The sequence below is a fragment of the Lissotriton helveticus genome, chromosome 10 (genome assembly GCF_964261635.1).
Source record: "Lissotriton helveticus chromosome 10, aLisHel1.1, whole genome shotgun sequence".
In the NCBI taxonomy this organism is placed as follows: domain Eukaryota; kingdom Metazoa; phylum Chordata; class Amphibia; order Caudata; family Salamandridae; genus Lissotriton; species Lissotriton helveticus.
The window spans coordinates 488,305,491-488,322,687 of NC_136071.1; the positions used below are offsets into that span (position 1 = coordinate 488,305,491).

The window sequence follows — 17,197 nt, forward strand, 5'->3', positions numbered from 1 at the left end:
CCCCATAGTTACCGTCAAAGGGAGTCATTTATTTCAGCAGTACGGGACTTACCCCATATCACTTCAGAGGGAAACAAAATCTGGCTCTACCCGGAAATATCCTTCATTATGCTGCAACGACACAGGGCCCTGAAACGAGCTACATTTTTCCTATGGGAGGAAGGGATTAGTTGTAAGTGGGGGCACCCATTCTGCCTCACTTTTGCTTGTGGCGAAAAAAATGCATGTGGTCCGCACATTGTCGGAGGTGGTGCCAATCCTGGGCCTAGCCCTGGAGGGATCAAACTCACGGTTGCAGCAGCCGCTTCCCTCATCTTCACAGTCTGCAGATCCAGACCTCGGAACAGGAATAAAACTAGAAGACCATCGGTGAAGGCGAGTCTCAGAGAGAGGTCTGCCTTGCCGACTCAGCTTACTAATAGGGGAGCGTCGCCAGACTCAGCGGTGAAGTGAGGAATTGGAAGGTCTCCCTTTTCCGTGGTCGCTCTGGAATGGTCACACTGCTGTTTAGCCAGTCCTACCATCGGACTGACCCCTTGTGAGGAGACAGGTTTGACTCCGGGGTGCAGTGCTTTTTGGCTGACCACCCCTCTCCCTCACCTCGAGATGCCTGGAAGTCACGCTTGTCTATTCGGGTGGCGGGGCTCCCATGCATCTACATTTCCTTGCTACTGTCTAGAAGGATTGACAGCGACGTGGACCCTCTACTCCAGACCCGGTTTCTTCACCTGTTGGCGTAGTTCATATTTTTGCGTTACTTATTTTTGTTGTTAGTTATGGATGCTCGTAGTATTCTCAATACTATAATTTTATTGCTCTGCCATGCTCAATCACGACACACAAGTGAATCACGGGGTGGGATGATCCGGGGAAGATATCCTGGTTTCTTTCTATTCGTCACAGATATGGTTAAGATGTTGAGTCTTGAACGCCCCAGCCAAACGATTGGCTTTGATGTCTCAACTGAAAACCTTCCAATGCAATATATGTTTATTGCAAGAGACTCATCTGCTTCGGAAAGATTAGGGTGGCCTGAAATCAAAGAGGTTCGATTGTCAATACTTCTCTTCCGGTCAAAGAAAGAACGCTGGGGTTGTGATGCTTCTGTCTACATGCTTCCAGGGGTAAGTAACTCAAACACTCTGAAATCGTGGGCCATTTACTTTCCCTATGCTCCTCTCTACAAGCGCTGCTTTACAGTGGCCCCTAGCGATAACCAAGAATCTTTCATACGCCAGCCGCCTGGGGACGTCCTAACTTCCCTAGATGCGAACACCCTGATCGGGGGAGACTTCAATTTGGCATCTATATCACTCCTGGAATGCTCAATACAAAGGGCGGGACCGGCCGGGACATACACTACAAATGGTCTTCAGTGGTTGAATGAAGCAGGTTTGGTGGAAGTGTGGAGGCACTTGAATCCTACAACAAGGGCTTTCTTCTCTTTCACAGCGGCACACCAGTCTTAAGCTTGGATACTAATTCCTCGCAACGGCGTCCTTAGTGCCTGTTGTGTCCCACACAGATATGGGGCGTGGGGGCGGCCCTTTCAGACCAGCCCCTACATTTTTTACGCATCCTCTACTGAGAATACCAGGACTACATATACCGAGAAATAGCAAAAGGATCAATGGTGTAGGGATCGGTTTCTGACAAATGCCAATGATGTACCACCATAAGAATCCTAAACTACCCACATGGAACCCCCAGCTCACTGAAGAGGAGACTGCTTCTTAGTCTTTTTTTTATGCCAAATTTGTAAATGCGCAACTTTCACCCAACGGGTATCTTGGTGCTGTAGCACGTGACATCAACACCCACAGATGGAAAGAGGGGGTGGATTGGCAGTGGGCGTGCACCCACTTTTTCCAATTGAAACCATCTTTTTTGGGTCTTGCATAGACAGAGCATGAGCTGTGTCTTCGAGACATTTTGCTTACAATCAGTTGACTTACAGACCGCTCATAGCTTAACATTGGTTACCTTCATTGTCACGCATTTGCTTTGCTCCCATTTGTCACAGCACAAGGCGTCATGTTTTCTTCTAGTGTTTGCCCTCCCCTGGAGCGTGGGCTAAGTACTCAGCTCCCATTTTGAAGTTACTGTTTTTGTACTCAAGCACTTCTGCAAGTGCTTGTATTTTCAGGCTGTCTACCATATTTCCTTCCATGTTCCTTCATCTTTTCTCTCCCGCAGCTGCTGTGCAATTCTGTGAAACTCAAATCTGCACCCCTATTGCTTTATCTCGCCCCGCATTCCCCCTCTTCCTCCCTAAAATTTCTTTTTGCACACTGGCATAGCCCGAAGTAGGTATCGCAGAGCTTTACATGAACACCAGTTGCTGCACCCGATGTCATATTTATTTTGTAGGCATGGGAGATGTAGTGATTTACCCAGAACAAAGGGATTTTGAGCCAACACAGAGACTTGAACATGGTTTCCTATATCCAAATTAAGAGGTTCTGGCCATAATCCACACCCTTTCTCGTTGTTTCCACCTTTGCTCCGACTCGGTTGGTTGTGTTGCCTGCCCTGACCCGACCCTTGTGTTGTGTTGCTTGCTCAGTACCCCACTGTTGCAGGGAGGCTCTGCTTTCACCATGCTGCAAACCACCACACTCATGCTTTTCTGCTTGCCCCTTCTTGCCCAATCCTCATTTCCATCAACGATACTTCTTGCATCTAGTCTGTAGCTGAATTTTAGCCCTCGTCAAACATGCCTCTGATCTTGTTGTTTGCACACCTAGTCCACCATGGGACAACATATTCATACAAATAACAACAAATGTTATGTTCAAAGCTTAAACAACATGGAGCGGAATTAAGTGATTGAGAGGTGAGCATTACAATATGTGCCAAAGTAGATAAACTTGGAGACACTGTCCATGGAAGGTGCTATGAGCATGCTTCTTCCAGAAGTTTGTGCTCCCACAGTTTTACAAGCATGACGTTACTGTAACATTACTTATAAGTAACATAGCTGACCCTCGACATCACTCTTTGGCGCCCAGCCTACTCACGTTCCAACCGCTGACATCCATGCCAGTGTTAAGGTGGAATGGTCCTCCTTTTAAACCCTGCAATTAAACTGGCTGTAGTCCCCCCCTCCCTGAGCATTTTTAGGCCCAGGGGACCCCATCCCTAGGAAGAGGGGGATTTATTTAAATAGGATGGGGAGCGGGACACTCCTGCCCGAGTTACTATTGGCCTTGGTGACCCTATCCCTAGCCAGGGGGCCCTCATTACTTAAAGGTGAGTGGTCTGGTGCCCACCCAGGTCACCCACAACATACTTGTGTGGAGCCCAAAGGTCCCAGCCAACTCCCCATATGGTTCCCACCTCGAGGGAGCAGCTATTAATGCTGCTCCCTCAGGCCGGGAACAATACTTTGATGAGTTTGCCTCATCAGTGAGGACAGGAAAACAGATCAACAGTCTGCCTCCCAGCCAGCTGAAGCATTTTCAAATCTCCCGCCAGCTGGGTACAGATTGAGTTTGCTCACACATAGCAGGACATTTAAAAAAAGCTCCCGCAAGCTGGGAGCAAATACAGGTTTTCCTGCCTGCAACTGCTATGTTCCAGGGGTAGAATCCGCCAAACAGGGCTAGTGAGCCGACCCCAGGAGATGGGGTCAATAGGGCATTAATGACTCAGGGAGGTGGGCTCGCGAGCCACCTCCACGTGAAAAATCCATTGGTGCCATGGTATGGGGCCCGGGCTGAAATAGGCCTGGGGAGGAAGGCTCCATGCACTCTGCCTCCAAATAAGATTTCGGACCCTGGAGGGGTGGGGTCTCCGGGCCAAAATCAGCCTGGGTAGGGGAGCCATGCATTCCCCCTGCTCCCAAAAATATAAACTGCCCGGCCCTCCCCAGGCAGGTTCGGATTTTCCTACCGATTAGTGGATCCTTTGTGAATTTACGGTTAAAAAAATGTAATTACATTTTGGCCCCAGGCAGAGTCTCTCAGGACCCGACCACCAGGCCTAGGGGGTCAGGGTATCGCTACTATGCTCACTTATGTCTTTCTTTAGGATTCAGGTCTAAAGCCGGAGTCCTAAAATGGCTGTGACCACTTCCTGTTTGAGGTGGTGGCAATCAATCAGATCTCGGCTTGAGATCTGCCTGGAACTCTGGAGGCTCTGTTTCCCTAGATACACAATTTTGTGGAGTTTCGCCAAACAAGGCCAAAGTAATTAGAAACACAATATATGGGGGCTTTCAAGTAGGTCATTTTTATATCTCATTACATAAGTCGAATTTTTTTCTGTCCACAGCAGTCAGCATGTGGTAATGGGTCAGGCAACTGCAGTCATTGGCTAACTTCATTCATTGTGAGTGACATTATCCTCTTTCACAAAGGGCATAACTTCATTCATTTTGAGTGACATTCTCTTTCACAAAGGGCAGATCTGCACACAAAGTAGATCCACTCAGTGCCAGAGACTACTACGGGAGTGCTTTATGAGACTGAAAAAATATATATTTAGGCGAGGTCATGGAAGCCTCCTCCACAATAAAGGGATACAAAATACAACCGGCATCGACAAAGCCAAAAGGCTGGCCGCCAACGCCAGACAATTTAGTTCCCAATGGTTGCTCCGGGTGCGATCGGGTGGACGGCAAATCTCCCTGGATTTCTTTCCCTTCAGTTTTGGGATTGTTAGAGGCACTTGTTTACACTGTGGGTTTTGGGCTCATACGCAGTTTTTGTCTAGCCTCCTTTGGATTCCAGCCCCGACTATGCTGCAATCTTGCTTGCCCCAGAGATAAGGCTATTTCGGGCTAAGTAGAAACCGGCGGAAGCGCGCTCCCATTTTCCCAGCTAATTGACCTCCAAACACACCCATTTCGGCACAAAGGAAAGAGGCAACTTCTTGATAAAGAAAATACACCAAGTGGTCGAGGGCACACCCACTGCATTTCAAAAGTAAAAAAAAAACGTCTAGGGAAGGAGGGGGCACAAATACAATAGTGAGATTAATTTATATTCACATGCTGCAGAGTGCGCGATGAACACAAAATCGGTAGCAACCGGTTCCTTAATGTATTGCGCCTTTTTCAACAGGATATGGGCGTTACATTCCTTTTCTTTATGTCAGTTTGCCTAAAAATTCATTCGAGCGCCGGTAAAAACACAGCAGCTGAAGATGTATTATCTTAAAATGCACAGATTGGATTATTATGCCGATGTTTTCCTTTAAAGGGTACTAAAGGCGAGAATTATCATAATTTGTTCGGCTTCATATGAGTTTTAAAAATGCACAAAATCCTTCACCAGAGAAAAATAGAACGTTCACACACTGTCCTCCAAAGTAAAATATAAACTGTCAGGTTACTGAAAATATATAACTCGAACAAAAAGTTATTAATTCTGTAACATGCTACTCTTACAAATCTGATCAAATGTACTTGCTTTGCGTAATAAAATTCTAAAGAGCAAATTCTAAAGAGCAGCAAACTGTATGTATGAACAGTTTTATAGTCCTTTAAACTTCAAATTCAAGTAAGTTGTCTGACATTGCAAGTGCCACGGAAGGACTCGACAGTATTCGTGCTGCAGAAGAACTCTGAAAAATAGTCTGCAGCCCAGCCTCACATGAGAATTTCCTGTTTCCTTTTATACAGATCTTTCCTCCAAAATAGGGTTGCGGCGGAACTTGGAAATGGATAATTTCATTAGACAAAATATTATTTGTCTCAATCACAGAAAGTTAAACTTATTTTAGAGAGTTTAGAAGAAATGGCTCAGTGTGTTTAAGCAAACAGAGAAAGTACATTAATGGCGTATGCATAAAAGTGCTGGGAAAATATTTGCGAAATAGGTTTATGTTAGCATTTCCTGCCTTATTTTCTATTCTTGCCTCTCGGGTACTTTGCTTTCGTGTGTCTATAGGCAGGTTTCAACGATTCAGACTTCTCCACCCGGTCAAAAAGCGGCCATGTATGATACTTTTCGGCAGTCCTGACATGTTGGTCAACAGATCTTTGCATGTTGGGACTTGTAGTTTCGCTTTGAACATCACACGGTGTCAATATTTAAAAGCGAAGATGCTGCAGGTTAAAAAGCATGGGTTCGCTGGCGACGCGGCATGTAATACTGGGCATCTAACCCTCATGCACACACTTGCCACCTCTTTAGACGCACTTCGTTGTGTTGAGGAGTCTTTAAACGTGAGTTGAAGGCAGGGGATCTCCCCCACCCTCTCTGCCAACTGGACGCAGCAGCCCAAGAGACACACGTGGCCATCTTCTCTCCATACACTTTGGTTTACAAATTAACCAGGGCGGGGTCACATGCGTTAGGAGATTACGCCCCCTCTCCTCAAGTACTCAAAACACACACTGCCAGGACCGACCTTAAGAAAATATCGACGCAAACGCAGACTGTGGCGAATGCAGCTCATGTTCCATCACACCCGCCCATCTTCGCACAGTACTACTTCCAGCCCTCATTCCAGGATTCTGCTATGTATGTAGGTACCAACACTACCCCCCCACCTTAGTATCATCCAAGCACCTCAAGCCTGCCCCCTACAGGGAGCGCACACTCCTTGCCGAACGCGGGAATTTCCAGAGATCCCCTCAGCGTCCCCCTCGCTTCCTGGCTCAGAAGGGAAACATGTAAGGGGTGCCCCGGCGCCACACTATCAAGGCAACCGACTTATCTTCACCGTACATTTTACAGTTTTCAAACTCCCATTGAAAGTTAGAGAACACTACAGCGAGAAAGGGCGGTGTGGGGTGTTAAGCACTGTTAACCTTTTTCCTCAACAATCATGCAGACGTGCTGTTTGCCCGGGCACTATACTTCTGCAAAGCACGTGGGACCATAAGCAACGTCATAACTCTCATCAAAAGGGAAACAAAAAAAATCCCCGGTACCTTGGCTTGACCCCGAAGTTCTCAGCCGCTTTTCTCCACCGAAGGTCGCGTCTGCGGTACCGAGCGCTGAACGTACCACCCGGGTGCCGTCCTGAGTGTGCAGCAGGCAGCTGGAGTAAGGACAGCCCCCTGACTCCTCCCCCCGTCTCATCTCCGAGCCCTGCTCTCCTGGCCCTACGCCTCCGCCATAACTCCACCCACCCACAGCTCTCCAACTCTGTGTTCAGCGCCTGCTGCAACACGATATGATACCAGTGTGCGAAAGGTAAACAAAGCAATTTAAAGAAGCTTCGACAAAGCCAATCCGTTATCCGTTTTTATTAAATGAATGAAAGTAATTCTTCATTGATTGGCAGGGCTCCGTGAATTTGTTTTTTTTTGTTGGGGTGGGACAATACGTGACAAGTGGGGGAGGGGGAGTTAGTGGCTTCAGCCTAAGTTTGTCTATGGCAGGCTGCTCCAACGAGTAGCTCCTGAGCTACTGGTAGTTCCCCAGCTACCTGGAAGTATCTCTCTTGTGGCACAGCATACTAAAACAGAAACTTTTGTGGGGGGGGGTTGAATTAAAATATGTATCCCAAAATTGAAAGGTATGTTTGCAATGAAGATGTGTGTGTTTTAAGAACTCATAAGCTGACGTTTGGGGTAAAATGAATTTCCAAAATATATTTAATGCTTATATTGAGGGCTCAAGTCGAGGGTACACGTGGGTGGATGGCGTCCCCCCACTCTTTTCACAGGGTGGACACTGTCCTCCCTGCCAAGAAACTGGGCCCCACAGAAATTAGCTGAATGTGTTCCGGTGTTACTTTCAGACACTGGGACACGTTCAGCACTGACGTCATGGGGTAATTTGCATATTGTCAGTCCCCCCACTTCTTTTTATAGGACTTGTGCCCTGCTTATATTTGAATGATAAACCATGCAATATTAACAATATTACCCATGTGCAAAAAAAAAAAACAGTTGATCCCGAAACCGGTCCTAGGATGCTTGTTTCCGCTCCAGGGAGGACCTGGCTTGGCAGTTTGGGCTGGACTGTTCCCATGAGGCACAGGGTCAAGACTGATTTGCATATGGCCACTAAACAGGGTTGGATTGGTGAGCAAAAGAATGATGGATTTAACCCAGATCTCTTGACTGGGGTGAATGTTTTGATTTGTTCTGCATTCCGTCCATCAACTGTGTGTCCGATATTACCCTTGTAACTGGGGCAATGCAATTATAACTGCCTTGTATTACCAATGTAGAGGAATTCCAAATTGAAAAAAACTTTTTGCATTAGTGATGGCTGCTCTGCATGATGCACAGACGTGGTTACTGCTGGTAATCTTACATGGGGTGGCCACTAAAGTTGTCTTATCTTTCGTGGTCACTATTACAACACTAATAATATTAGTAGCTCAGTATCACTTTCATTGAACAGAAGTAGATCTAATTACAGAAAAGGTTTGAGGCCCCTGGCCTATGGTGTCACAACAGCGTCCATTTCACTATGGTTCTACAAAACTGGTTCATGAATACGCTTCAGCACTTGACTAAGATACTCAGTGGTAGCAATGCATGTTAAGTTTTTTTAGCAACAAAATATATCCAGGCATTAACAAAGTAGACAACTGGCAATAATAAATCACATCAAACACAAGTAAGAAATACTAACACATAATCATGATATCGTAAAATGTAATGATACTTAATAAAAATGATGAGCATATTCAAATACACACTCATAATGATAAAAGATACGCAGGATAATAAAAAAAGAATATCATATTCAATTATTATGTTCTATAAAAATTAGTGAGGAGAAATAAGCTGTAATGATTTCCCCAGCTGATTGGAAAGATTGATGTCTGTCTGCCAACGCGTTTCGACACCAGAGTGTCTTCGTCAGGACAATATCAGCATGTATCACTTGTGGATAGTTCTATGTTCCTTCGTGTTTTCATTCACTACGATTCGTTCTGTAAGAAACTGGAACAGCATATCATGTTCTGTTTCTGACGTTTTTTCACTCTCGTGTAATTTATTGTTGGGTTGACTGGGTTGACCGTGGTAGCGAGGCAACTTCTTGCTCTGAGATTTATTCAAATATTCCTTAATTAAAAACAGGGCTGCTTATAAGGATATTCAGTGGCGCTTATACAGATATTCCGAGGTATTCTTTGTTTAGAGGCCAAGATTACTTTCTCATGGGCGCCCAGATTGTTTGGAAGGCGTCCCAGAAATCGGAAAACTTCTTTTATAGCGGCGCTCAAGGAAAATAGCTTCGCGGCAGTAGGTTCCCGTCGTCGAACCTGCTGTGAGCGAAATACCACGGCGTATACGATGGCGGCGAAGGAATCCGAAGGAACAGGTCAAGGAAATGCATGTTAAGGACAGTAGTTAGCAGGGCCGAACTGGCTACTGGGCGTTTTGGTGTGCTGCCAAGCTGGGGGCTGGTTTCGTTGATGGGGACCTGCGTGTGCTTAAAACAATTAGTTTTGCTTTGTTTATTTAGAAGCACACGCAGGTCCCACCAACAAAATCACCCCCCACCGCAGTGAAACCAGCCCCCAGCTTGACAGCACACCAAAACGCCCAGTAGCCAGTCTGGCCCTGGTAGTTAGTAGTAATAGCTCCAACGGCCACAAGCTAATAGGTATGAGCCCAGACAGAAAGGATATCACTAACAATAGCCATACTAAAAACAGAAGCATAATTAAACCAACATTTCACAGACAAGGTGCAAAAAAGGCTAAAGAAAAGGCAAAAAACAATAAGGCAGACGCTCTTATGAAGTAGTTGGTGGCAGCCTCCCTTTGTAGAAGATGAAATAACAGCAAGCATTTGCAATGCAATAGGTCTCGCATTTAAGAGAGTTAGAGCTATTGGCGTTGTAAATGACAATGTCTTTTACCTATGTGTTTTAGTTTGGAGTGTAGTGGGTGTATGCGGTTGGAGTGAAATTATGTAGGTTGTATTGGAATTGTGTGGTGTAGAGTGGATTTGTGTAGTGGAATAATGTGGCATGGTGAATAGATAGGGGTAAGAGCAGCAAAGAATAGATAGAAAGGAAGAGAAAGGGATTCATAGATTGACCTGGAAGTGGTGAATTTACTCCAGACAGAGGAGCAGAAAGAGTGTGTAAGAAAGAGAGAAAGAAGCAGAGTGCAGCATCCAGTTCTCCAGTTTTTTGCAGGGAGGGGTGGGGCCAAGAAAGACATGCACCACAATGAGGTCACAGCGGCCGGATGAGCCTTGTGTGACATGAGGTGGGGAGGTCGGAAGCGGGGATTTGCTGGGACCCGAGTGGTTTGGAGATGGGAGGAAACAGATGATTAGCTGGGGGGGGGGGGCGGGGGGGTTTGCTGGCTGGAAAGATGTGGACAAGGGGGCCATAGTTCAGGTGGTACAGGCCGGGCGAGGGAGGGCAGGGGGTGAGGCCTGATGGGTAAAAAAAAAGTGGCAAGGTAAAAGGGGATATTGAGACTACACAATGGGGTTTAGTTATGGCTGCGAGCAGTGGGCACCAAGGAAAAAGGGTGGGACTGGGAAAAGGGAAGTTTGCGCAAGAGGAGAAGCAGCCAGGTCCCCGGTGGGGCCCCACAGCATCATTGGAGCTGTGAGGGTGGTTGGACAGGGCCCTCTGGGGACTCCGGTTGTGGGGGTCTGAGGAGGGGTTGGAAGCGGGAGAAGCAACCACAGACCAGGGAGATGCATGGGGAAGGAAGGGTGCGGAGGACATGGGTAAGGGACGGGAATGGGGCTCTGCATCAGCCATAGTGTTGGCTATGCTGGAGTGGGGTGAAGGGGAGGAGCAGTAATGGGAGTCTGGGGGAGAGACATGTAGCGGAACCTCTCCCACCGGCCAAAGTGTATACCCACCGGAGGGTGTGGCAGGGCGAAGCCCCTGTGCGAAGGGGGGACATTCACGGCGGTAAGGAGGAAAGGGGTAGCACATCAAGAAATGGGTTGGGGTGACAGTAACAGGTGGGGAGGTTGGGGGACCCCAGTGGAGGAGCAGGACAGGGGAATTATTGACTGTAATGTCTGATCCCAGGGAGGGCTGGAGAAGGCAGGGCTACTAACCCCGGCTTGCCGGACCTTACTTTTTCTTTACAGGATCAGCAGGCGCAGGATATGGCAGATGGTGGTGACTCACATGCGGCTCTGTGCTACCGAGGTGAAGCGATGGCACAGTCCGGGGATCTAGCCGGAGTGTGTTGTAGGACGGTCAGGACACTGCCATGCGAAGGTCAGAAATGGCCTCAGTGTTGGAACAACCCTGTTAGGTAAATGTGGCCTCTGTGTCAGCGTTGAGAGGGACAGGGCAAGAGCAAGTGGCTGGAGCCAAAGGATTTCATGCAGCCCATTGGTACCTGGTGGTGGATCTAGTGGAGCTAATTTGCAGCAGGTGCAAAACTGCAGATGCATGTGTGGAAGAGCTGACAGGCGCTGGGGGTAGAGATTGAGGCTACACAGTTGGATTATGATGAGGATAGCATAGAACAGGGGGAGGTTGTCGAGTAAGAAGCAGGGGGCACAGATGGATGGGGGAGCTGTTGTAATGTTGTGCCTAGTCTGTTTCCGAATCAGAAGAAAATAGATGTTCTAGCGGCCCTGTACAACGCCGTTTCGACCCCCTGTACGACTAGTTAGGTGGCTGGATCCAGTGTGGGCGCCGACCTTGATGTCAAGTAAGGGCAAAGGGGGGTAGGGTCATCATGTTCTTCACAATGACAGGGTCTCGGTAGGGGCTGATGCAGATGGAGGTGAGGCAGGTGGGGAGGTCCGTCTGCGAAAAGGTTTGAAAATGTTCTAAATGTGCTGGGTGACACCCTTTGACAATGTTTTGGGGCAGGATACAACGGGCAAGGGCAGCAATTTAGCTAGGGGTTCTAGCACAATGGACCCTACAATAGCCAGCAGGAAAAGCAAATGTCAGGGGGCAGGGGAGGGAGGCGAGCACAGGGTTCCAAGAAGAAAGGTTTGTACACCCATTAAAACAAGAATGTCTGGATGCTTGGCTGGTATATTACCCCTGCCGGGAGGATGCCGTATTACTGAGTCTCAGTTTTAAGGAGGGCTTAAGGCTGGAGTACGAGGGTCCACGGTCCACCGTCCACCAGGTGGGTGGAGAATTTGAGGTCAATGGCCTCACAAGAGGCAGTAGTGCGGCAGATGTTGTTCAAGGAAGTTGGTGAGGGGTGTATGGAGGACCCATTCACAGATTGGCTGATCAGAGACCTGATCATTTCTCCAATTTTGGTGGTGCCAAAGGAGTATGGCCATTTTAGGTTGATACAGCACCTGTTCTGGCCGGAGGGGTCTTCCGTAAATGGTTTAATCTCTGAGGAATTGACGTCTGTCTCATATTCCTCAGTGGATGTAGCCAGGGGATTGGTTGAGAATGTGGGCAGAGGTGTTGAGATGGCAAAATGTGATGTAAAGTCTGCCTTCTGGTTACTGCCAGTGCACCCTGAGGATTTTCAGCTGCTAGGTATTCAGTTCAACTGACAAATCTTTGTGGACAAAGCATTACCCATGGTCTGTTCCATCTCGTGTGCCTTGTTTGAGCGTTTCAGATCCTTCCTGCAATGGGTTTTCTCGTGGCAGACAGATAAAGAGATGGTGACACACTAGCTTGATGACTTCTTCCTGGTAGGCCTGCCCTGTTTGACAGACTGTCAACAGCAGCTGACAAGTTTCCAAGAGCTCGTGGGGGTACTGGGGATGCCCTAGGCACCAGAGAAGCCACAAGGTCCAAGCACAGTGTTATACAACAAAGGGAGGGACGGGGGCCAGTTTTCCACTCAGTTAAGACTGTGTGGTCCAACACAAAGGCTGCCTCAATCAATCTCTACAATCAGGGGATTGTGTTGTTCCTCTAGAGAAAATACTGGAGGAGTCACGAGTAACTAGGTCGCACTATATCGAGGGAAGATATAGGTGGGGATCCATTTGTTGGATCTTAATGCCCTCACACACCCTTTCAGGTGTCATGCTTCATCATCTGGCCTGCTCCTCGTTGGGTCGGCGGTGCAATACCCAACGGGCTCCCTAAAGTAGGGGCACTTTGTCGGAGATTTTCTATCCAACTGACGTTTGGTGAAGTGCCGGTGTGGGGCCAGAATTATTTTAGATGTGATGCAGTGATTTAAAATAGGAATTGGAGTACCTAGAAGGACAACTTTATTCTGGGGGTCTCCTATCCTAGCTAAAAACAGTGTGCAAGGCACACATGCTGAGGTTGATGGCTAGAGTGGTGGTGTCCTTGTTAGAGTGTGTTGGTCAACATGTTTCTCGCTATCCTGTTCATTGAACTAGCGATTCTTCAGGACCTAATTAAGTGTAATCTACATCTAGTGGACGCAGCGTACAAAATCGCGTGTGTAAAGAGTTTCAATTAGACACCGATACCTTAGTACAACCTGGACCTACCTGTAGTGGGAGACAACAGGTGTAGAAGGTAACATAAGTGATGTTATTGATGAAGCAAAGCTTCGCATATTTTGCGGCTTGCCGAAGTCAAGAACCTCGTTTATGTGTAATAAGGTAACAAATGTATGTTTTACTAACGTTTATGTTAAGTTTGAACATAGATAGTGAAGCTTGCACATGTGTTTTACTAAAATAATTTACCCAAGTCACCTAAAATGGCCGCCGCTTGTATTTAGTTACTGCGCATGCGTCAGCCACACTCACGTGTCCTGACGCGTCTGCAGAAGTGGAGGGAAAGTTATGCGCATGCGTAATTCATAGCTGTGCTTATCATGTGGTACTGCTCGTGCCACTGCTCTTGTGACTGTGTCAATGTAGCTAACATTTTAATGCAATAGTTTTATTTCTTGATGATGAGTCAAAAGTACAAATCCTGTGATGTATTTTCATAATGACATTATTATGTATTAATTTGTTTTTCGCTTACTTTTTATGTACCGCGGGGAATGGGGTTTGTCTGTGCCGAGAACCATTTTGGAGGTCCTTCTGCGCCTGCGCGACCTGCCAAGCCAGAGCAGACCTTGAATGATGGAACTCAGCCAGTTGGCAGTGATGAGCAAGATGCTCCTGAGAACGACCCGAAAACTCGGCTGAACCAATCACATGTGCTCACAGAGCAACAATGTTAAAGTTGCCATTGTATTTCTGCACCAGTTCTCATGAGAACCCCAATCTAGTTAGGCGGTACCCTATTATGCAAATGTAGGCTTGAAACTCTATGTCGTGATTGGTGTGCTACCCAAATCCTACCTTAGGACCAATCCAAATTGAAGGATTCTGACACTTTGCAACATTGGGGGGTGGTACACTGACCCCAAACTGTATATCTACCCTGGGTTCACCTAGTGAACCGTCCGACTTGTCTGGTTTAGCTGACCTGTCACTGACCCAACGCACTCAATAGGTGACTGAAGATACAGAGCGCTGCGAAGCACTCTGTCCGAATTTGACCATAGACTGAGGTTCTACTGAACCTTAAAGTGCTGGCAAGCACTTAGCTGGGAGTTCGCTGACCCAATCGGGGTCTTGATCGATAGCTGCAGAACGGGTGGAGCGCAGGCGTTGCTTCCGAACTGTGGGTTCCGGTCCTGTCCTGAAGAGGGTCCTGTCCTGAGGGTTTGCTGTCCTGTCCTGAGGGTTTGCTGTCCTGTCCTGAGGGTCCTGTCCTGATTCCTATTCCGAGGGTATCCTGTCCTGTCCTGGGTGTCCATTCTGCACCTGCTGTCCTTTGAGGGGTATCCTTCCTTGAGGGTTTCCTGTCCTTAACTAACCCGTGGCCAGGGTTTGGTTTCCACACCTTTCTAGGTAAATATTGCTCTGAAAACTCTTTAAATCTTGCACCTTCTGAATTTCTGACTTTTGCTTTAATAAAGTTCATCATTGCATATGTTATATTTTCCATGCCTTTCCGCAACTATTGAAAGTCAATTACATGTTTTCCATAAGGTTTTGTTCCTATGTCTTCTCACTGGTTAGAAATTATATTTTGCATTGCAGTCTGTAATTTTATGATATGGTCTAGAACTTCATTGCCTAGATTGTTCAAAGGCCCATTCACCTTAAGTGAAGCGTGTTACTCTTTATAGGCCCTCCCATAGTTATTCATGCATAAACTGTCCATGCTTAAACATTTCTGAGATTTTATAGTATTTTCCATCTGCATTTCATATTACATTTGAATGATTACCCTGTCATTATTTCTTTATGCCTATATAATTTACGTTATCTTGGTTATTGATTGCCTTATTTTACTGTACCTCATGCAAGGAAATATTGAATTTAGATAAACATTTTAAAACTTCCAGTTGTCCGTGGTCATTTAAACAGTATTTGAATGATATTGTTTGGGTTTGCATTTTGCTGCCTTTCTTTTACAGCTAGCTCCCTGATTCATTGTGGTCATTAGGTACCCGCATCGGTGGATGGTAAGTCGGGTGCACTGAAAATTATTAGCAGGGAACACACACACATCAACTTCAGCAGGAAAAACAATTGAGTAACATGGTTAAGAATGCTGAGAACAAAAGTCCTGGGGGAGGGGGTGGAGGAAAGCCCCGGCCCAAATTTAGCAGGGAAGAGGCTATGAAGAAATTTCCCTGCCATCAGTGCGGCGAAATTGGACACTGGCGAAACGAGTGTCCCCAATTAGTAGATGCTAATGAAAAAACTCCTGATTTAACTCCACAGACGCAGAAAGAAAGACCAAGAAAGACTCAACCCCAGGTAAAAACAGTCCAGGTGCCGCGAGCACCCAAGCAGGTATACAGGGGAAGACAGGCAGAAGATGAAGAGATAGAGGTTTGGGAAAGCGGGGAGAACAGAAATACAGCAACTTCGCAGTATCTGCTAAATGATACCTTCCTTTGTAATGATCAGGACTGACGGGGCCTGAGAGGGGAGGACGAGGAGTGCGTACTTGGCGCTTCCTTGCCGGTAGACCAGTCTGGACCATATATTGAAGGAAAGGTTGACGGAAATGATGTCACCTTTCTGTTGGACACTGGCGCTACCCGTTCTACTGTAAGAACAGTGGACGTTCCAAACCTACCCCTCTCGGGAGAAAATATCCAAGTAGTGGGTGTATCTAATCAATTGATTAGTACTCCTGTTACCGAACCAATGGAGATTTCAATTGGAAATTTTAAACAGATGCATAGATTTGTCGTCTGTGACACCAGTCCAGTGAATTTACTGGGTCGTGATTTGCTGTGCAAAATGAACTGTACCATCTTTTGCACACCAAAAGGTGTTGAAATACAGACCCCAGATGAAGATGGCATTTATAAATTATTGTTACTTAGACCTGACTCAGAAATTAAAAGATTGACCCTGCAGGACTTGCCCCAAGAACTTCAGGAAGCCGTAAAGCCAGAGGTGTGGGATTTCACTGGAAAAGATGTGGGGTTGATGAAAGATGTGGACCCCATACAGCTAGCCATCAAGGACAATGCAGTATATCCTAACACTAGGCCCTACCGAATGAATGCTGAAGTGAAAGCAGGTGTCACTCTGGAAATACAAAAATTATTAGAAGGAGACATCATACAGGAAGTGATGAGCAGCCCATGCAACTCACCGATTATGGGCATCAAAAAGCCTAGTGGCAAGTATAGGGTAGTGCAGGACCTGAGAAAGGTTAACAAAATTGTAGTTCCTTGCTGCCCTATTGTCCCGAACCCTGCAGTGATATTGTACCAGATTCCTTGGGATGCTGAATGGTTCACTGTGATTGATTTATGTCATGCATTCTTTTCGATACCCCTGCACCCCGACAGCAAATTTCTTTTCTCATTTGCCTTCGAAGGTCACGTGTATTGTTGGAACCGGGTCCCTCAAGGGTATACAGAGAGCCCCTCTATCTTTAATCAGATCTTGAAAAAATGTCTAGAGACTTTGATCTTACCTGGGAACTCTGTGTTAGTGCAGTACATAGACGACCTTCTACTGGCGTCTAAAAGTCATAGGGACTGTGTAGTTGACACCATTGCCCTCTTAAATCATCTGTGTGAGAAAGGGCATAAAGTGGCCCCTGACAAACTACAGTTCTGTGCGAAATCAGTGAAATATCTGGGACACCAAATAGAAAAGGGTGTCAGAAAAGTCACATCAGAGAGAGTGAGAATAATTCAAAAGATGCAGTTGCCCCGTACTCAAAAAGATGTCAGAATGTTCCTGGGTGTATTAGGGTACTGCAGGCAGTGGATTCTGGGATTTGCAGCCTTAGCCAGGCCCTTGATAAAAATGACCACGAGAGGAATGCCAGATGTTGTAGAGTGGGACGATGAAAGCCTAATGGCTTTCACAAGACTGAAAAACTGTCTGTGTACAGCC

General features: G+C 46.7%; 1 protein-coding gene across 1 annotated transcript in view; it reads right to left on the reverse strand.

Moving 5' to 3' along the window:
• The window catches only part of LOC144784285 (calcium-regulated heat stable protein 1-like), a 159,098-nt gene extending 152,049 nt beyond the window's left edge, over positions 1 to 7,049 (reverse strand). Inside the window, exon 1 of the mRNA XM_078662968.1 lies at positions 6,884 to 7,049. Coding sequence (XP_078519094.1) covers positions 6,884 to 7,034 — 151 coding nt within the window. The 5' untranslated portion in view covers positions 7,035 to 7,049. The remainder of the gene's footprint in view (positions 1 to 6,883) is intronic.
• Between the last annotated feature and the right edge of the window lie 10,148 nt (positions 7,050 to 17,197).